At 39.1% G+C, this 5871-nt stretch overlaps 1 protein-coding gene across 1 annotated transcript in view; it reads right to left on the reverse strand.

Moving 5' to 3' along the window:
- Positions 1-153: 153 nt before the first annotated feature.
- The window catches only part of slc15a1b (solute carrier family 15 member 1b), a 23598-nt gene continuing 17880 nt past the window's right edge, over positions 154-5871 (reverse strand). The window contains exons 19-23 of the mRNA XM_014022214.1: positions 3908-4015; positions 3532-3646; positions 3312-3449; positions 3090-3197; positions 154-1581 (exon numbers count right to left, since the gene is read on the reverse strand). Coding sequence (XP_013877668.1) covers positions 1330-1581; positions 3090-3197; positions 3312-3449; positions 3532-3646; positions 3908-4015 — 721 coding nt within the window. The 3' untranslated portion in view covers positions 154-1329. The remainder of the gene's footprint in view (positions 1582-3089; positions 3198-3311; positions 3450-3531; positions 3647-3907; positions 4016-5871) is intronic.

Genomic DNA, 5871 nt, shown 5'->3' on the forward strand with positions numbered 1-5871 from the left:
TAGGTTGAAATGACCCGTCATGGCCTAAAATAAGAGTTCAGCGTTCCTGCCAGTTCTCAGGCCTGTGCGAGGCCTGCTTTGAGGCTGGAACTCCTGTTTCTTCACTCGAGGTGACCCCTACAATATTCAATTAAATACACTACATAGACAAAATATTGTTCAAATAGATAAACTTTATTGTTTGTTTTTTTGCAAATATTAATTTTGAATTTGATGCCAGCAACACGTTCCAAAAAATCTTGGACTGGGGCAACAAAAGACTGGGAAAGTTGATAAATGCTCAAACCTGTTAGGAGGTGGATGGTTGGTTCTAATCATTCAAAATTCAAGACCATAAAAAAGTGTATTTTCTTAAACATTTAAAGTTCCACAAAAAACAGATTTGTTTGTAAACATTTTAGCTTTAACATTTATTTAACTCCACTTTGTTCCGTCACAGACAGACAGCCCCTCATTTATCAAAGACTTTACACAACAGCTTTCTCCTGGGCCTAAATGAATTGTTCAACTCTTTTTAGCTGACTGAGCAGCCTTAAGTGTTGAAATATTACCACCAGCAGATGTTTGTCACTTTTATAAGGCAGCCGTAACTGTACAACAACACATACAATACTGAGCTCGGAAATAAATACAAGTAATGGATTGTTTTTTGATTGCCAGTGGTGGGCACTGTCCTGTTAATCAGCTGGTAGCTAATAGAGGAGCTAGTCTTTGTCTAGTTGATTAGCTTTTCCACTCATTTTCAAAGCCATTTGCAGATCTGTTAGCTTCTACTAAATTAGGTTTTGACAACTTTAAGTCCGCTAACAAGCTAACATCAACAGGTTTGTGTCAGTCCCACCAGTCTGCAGCTGGAAGGAGACAGACTCAGTGACAGTCAGAATGGTTGATTAGCTGTTAGTTTTAGCATCCGCTATTTCTTTTTCTAATGTTTACATCTTTACCATTAGCGAAGCTATATTTTTAGTAAACAGATTATGAGTTAGCAAAAGGTTAGCTGTGCCCACCACTTGAAATTGCACATCAGCATTTAATAAGAACAAAAATTACTGTTAGTTGCAAAGACAAATTAATCAAAACATAAATTACCAGCTAATAAAAAGCCAGAGTTTGAGTTTTACAGGAAAACTTAATAAAAAAAATCATCTTCAGATTTAGAACGATGAGAACGATCGAAACAATCTCCATTATCTTTGTTACTAAAATCCTTCACAAACACTGTCCACTCAGAGTTTCCACTCTGTCTTCCGCCTTCAGCTCCTTCAGTGTATTCCACCATCAACAGACCAGTTAATAAATGAGTACCAACAGAACCCGGCAGCGTTCCACTCAGAACTTCGTATTACTCTTGATGTTTTCATCAGCGCTGGAATCGGAGCTCTTCCTCTTGGTCTCATAATGGTTCGGAACCACATCCTTCTTTGCCATTTCCAAATTCTTCTTCTCCTTGTCTTCGGGCTCCAGGTAGGCGAACTCTGATTCTATCTTGGCCGGGTCAGTGTAGGTGTAGAACATGGCCATGATGGCGAAGACGATGCACACCACCACCAGCAGCGAGGCAAACAGGATGTACTCGGCCCACTGGAAAACAGAATGACACACAAGAGATGCTCTTTCACAGATGAGCTGAAACTTCCTCGCTAACATTTAACAACTTGGGTCATCAAATATGAGAGCTTGGATTGCTGGAGGTGTTCTAACTGCTATTAAATGGGATTAGGTCATTTTGAAGTAGCTGTGGAAAAGCTATAGATAGAAATCATTTTTAGAGTTTAAGTCCAACTTGATTGACGAGCTAAAGGCTAGTCTGAATGTGCCAGGTCCTTTTTCGACCGCAAAGACCAAAACTGTGATGACTCTAAACAGAAGCAAAAATAAAGGCGCTGTGACTTAAGCGACCAAAAAATTTGGTCTTTGAAGGATGCAGCCTTAAAAGGCTTTTAACCTCCTGAGACCCTGCGTCCTCATATGTGGACATTGCATTTTTACCTCTCTACCCACGACGCATCATTTTTTTAAACTTTAACCCACTGTCCTCATTAATGGACACTACCAGCACCCTCTAGTGGTTCCATGGCAATATTACACTCATTTGAGTGAAAACAAGATGGCGGGGATCCCAGTGAAAAGCTTCTACAACAACTCTGGTAAGAAAAATGGCCAAAGTAAAAATCCAAGTTACATTTCACGCTTGAAACCGGCATATTTATGCATAGTTACATCTTTAGCTTCACAAGACATGCAAAAATAACATTTTTTACAACTGAAGCAAAGTACAATGTCGGTAAAGATAAAGTCCTTATTTGAGGACATTGGGACTATAATTTCATTATTAATTGTGCCATGAGGTAGGACAAACCTGCAAATATTTAGAACAGTTTACAAATGTAAATAGTTAGTGTAAGTGGTATATCTTGTCACAAATCTTTGTCAAACAAACCTGGAAATATTTAGAACAGTTCACAAGTACAAATAGTTCTTACAAGTGAYGATACATTTGTTCAACCAATTAATTATACCAATGATGGTCAGGTCAAATGATCTGCAATTTCCTGCCATTACGTCAAGTAATATGTTCTTCAAACTGAAGAACAATCTGAAAGTTGTCGATGAGGATGAGGATGATGATGATGCGCTTCACTAATCTTGCTCTGGTCAACAGCTGGCTGCTGTATTGCCAAAGTAACTAGGAAAATGGAACCACCAGAAAGACTATCATGAAGTTTCTCGAGTTTTGCATGGCAATTGCTTAGGTATTCCTCAAAAAGCGTAACATTTTGAGACCCAGTGTCCTCATATGAGGACATCTTTTTTTCTTTTTTTTTGCAAATTCACTTCCTGTACTATGACAGGGTCTAGTTATTACACTTATTAGGTCCTACTAATCCCATGTATCTTAGAGAAAGAAAACATGCACAGAAAAGAATCGGGTCTCAGGAGGTTAATGAGYTTTTAGCCAAGACTCTAACATCTCTGTGGATACCAGACGTCTGTTTAAAATGACAGACCTTCAGTTAGCAGTTAGCGCATTGGCGGTTTGTGAAGCTAATGTTTTGGCACACTGTCACATAGARTCAACATTCACCCACCTGTTCTGGAAGTGTTGCTGCCTCTGCAACAATGAGCACAATGATGTTTCCTACAGCAACAGTTAATAACCAACCAGCCTGAAGCACAGACTTCATGTTGGAGGGCGCCTGGACAGCAGAAAAACATGGATTTATCACATTAAAATAAGACTTTTTATATTCATCGTCTGTATTTAATCTGATGTCTAGACAAATGTGAGTTTTTTATGTTTTCTACTTTACCTGTGAGTAGGAGAACTCCAAGCCTGTAACTGAGAAGACCACCTCTCCTGAAGTCATGAGGAAGTACTGGGGAATCTGCCAGGCCATGTGGACTGAGTTGGGCTCAATGTCCTTCACTTCCTGTATGTTCTGCGCACACTGCAGTACGGACGCCACAAGAGTTAGTTTACATCCAAACAGTCACACTGTAAAACTGACTTAAAATGGATTCATCRGTTACATTTTCTCCAAACGTGAAGTTTCTCAGGATGAAAAATGTGAAAGAGCTGCCAAAGCCCAGCTCTCGATTCAGGGTGCACTCCCTTCCAGACATGTCCTTAATGATGAACTTAGCTCTGTGGAAACAAAAACTCTAAATGGTAAATGGCTTGAACTTATAAAGCACCTTATCAAGTCCACTTGGACCCCAAGGTGCTTTACACTTACACACATTCACACACTGATGGTGATAAGCTACACTGTAGCCACAGMTGCCCTGGGSCACACTGACAGAGGYGGGGCTGCCATGCACCGGCACCACCGGACCCTCTGACCACCATCATTCTAGTCTAGGTTTTTACTCAAACTGTGCTTGAAGTAAAAGAAATAAAACTTACGCTCCGTGTGGTACGTTGGCATATAAAGACATGTTGTTGTGGACGATCTCCCCAGAGTCCTCACCGTCCATTGTTACATTCAAAGTGGAGTTGAAACCGTTGAAAAACCTGAAGAAAACAACAAAGTGTTAAAAAAAAATCCAATTGGCTTCAAATTATCAGCGAGGGAACAATTCTGCTAATCTGCTCATTTCTTAAACRTTAGCAAATCAATTAGCTTCAGCTAAATTTAGCTCTGCTAACTCTAGCTACGCTAAACGTCACTTTGTGCAATTTGTTTACTTGTCAATTCAACTGCTCGGGGTTTTGAGTGTTTTTCATGAGCTTTAGCCAAGATTCTGGTTCTGTAGATAAGATTAACGGTCAGTTATCACTGGCTCCTGCTAATTTCCTTAGTGGTTTAGCATTTGTAAAGCTAACATTTTTGGTTAGCAGATTGATGGTTAGTGAAGCTAACTTCTTTTGTTAGCTGTGCTCACAACTGCAAACCTTGAAGGGCAGAGGTTGTTTGGCAGGTTTTTACAGTGTTGGTAAATAACCAGGACTAAGTCTCACTCTGACTGTGACATTGTGATGTGCACACACCATCAGGTAWTGCACACACTTTTTGAAGAAAAACCAATGTTCAGTTCAAGTTTTCCTCACTGGACAGGTGTGTAAGCAGGTCTGCTCACTACCAGTCTATTTCTGAAGCCTCTGCAGCAACAGCAGCTGCAGTCAGAGCAGAGAGGAAAATAAATCACTGCACCGACTGCATTTGACTCACTTCTTCACCTCGTCCTGCATGCCTCTTTAATATTCTCACTAAATGTATTTACATAATGTGGATCTAAGTTGATTTGTAGTTCTAGTAGTACTGCTTTTTTTAAGTGTTCATTACTTTTACTTTTATACTTTAAGTAGTTTTAAAACCAGTTCTTTTGTACTTTTACTTGAGTAAAAAGCTTGAGTTGATACTTCTACTTCCAAAAAAAGTATTTTTAAACCTAATACCTGTACTTCTACTTAAGTAATGAATGTGAATACTTTAGACACCTCTGAAAAATACAGCTGTGTATTGRCTGTCTGTAGTGCTAATGTAGTGTCTAAGAGTGGGGGGGCCTCTTCTCAGGAATGCACAGATGTGATGTCTCTTGGTTTTTCCAGCTTCAGAGCTCGGCACATATGACCATATTAGGAAGAAGGTATACCGTGACAAAATTTATGGTGCATCTGTTGGACTACACTATAAAGAGCCTTGTACGCCCCTGCTCTTTGCCTTTGTTCTTCATCTTCCTTACTTGSTGAATCATTTGGTTTGAAGGCCACAATTTGGTTTTTGGCTGTAATCTCCTGGACTGCAAAATAAAGATTCTTGCTGTTCAACCAGCCTGTTTCAGAGTTTCTCTCTTCATTGAGCAACAACAGCTCACCTTCAACCAGAAGACGTGGTTATTTTCACCTCACTAATCARAACTAGCATGATCAGCTAACTCAGCATTCTGACTTTCTACTTAAAAGCTCTAAATCAAAGTCAGGAATGAYGCCCACCTAGAATAAGATCTCTAATTTAATATTTAAAATGAATAAATTAGCCAATGTGCTAACTCTGGCATATTTAAATTATTTTGAATATTGATTGACGTGACCTTTTRAATAAATAAATCAAATGTTATGACCTGATACATTAGACCTTATATATTTCCCATCGTCATCTATGCACATCACCAACTACAGCTATATTGTCAAAGCTTGGTGCAGTGGCTTTATTTATGCTGTTAGCTAACTGAGTCAGTTATTCACAAACTCTCAAGTTTTGATCTGGGATTTCAAACAGCTGTTGCAAGTTCAGTAAAAAAAAGTTGCTAAATGATTTCTTCTCCTAATTTGCATATTTGAACATTTGCCAATTATTGTGATGTATATCAATGGTAAAGAGGAAAAAAGTGCAAGCTTAGGCTGTGCCAAGGGGTTCTATAGCGCAG

This window comes from Austrofundulus limnaeus, unplaced genomic scaffold, assembly GCF_001266775.1.
Source record: "Austrofundulus limnaeus strain Quisiro unplaced genomic scaffold, Austrofundulus_limnaeus-1.0 Scaffold320, whole genome shotgun sequence".
NCBI lineage: Eukaryota > Metazoa > Chordata > Actinopteri > Cyprinodontiformes > Rivulidae > Austrofundulus > Austrofundulus limnaeus.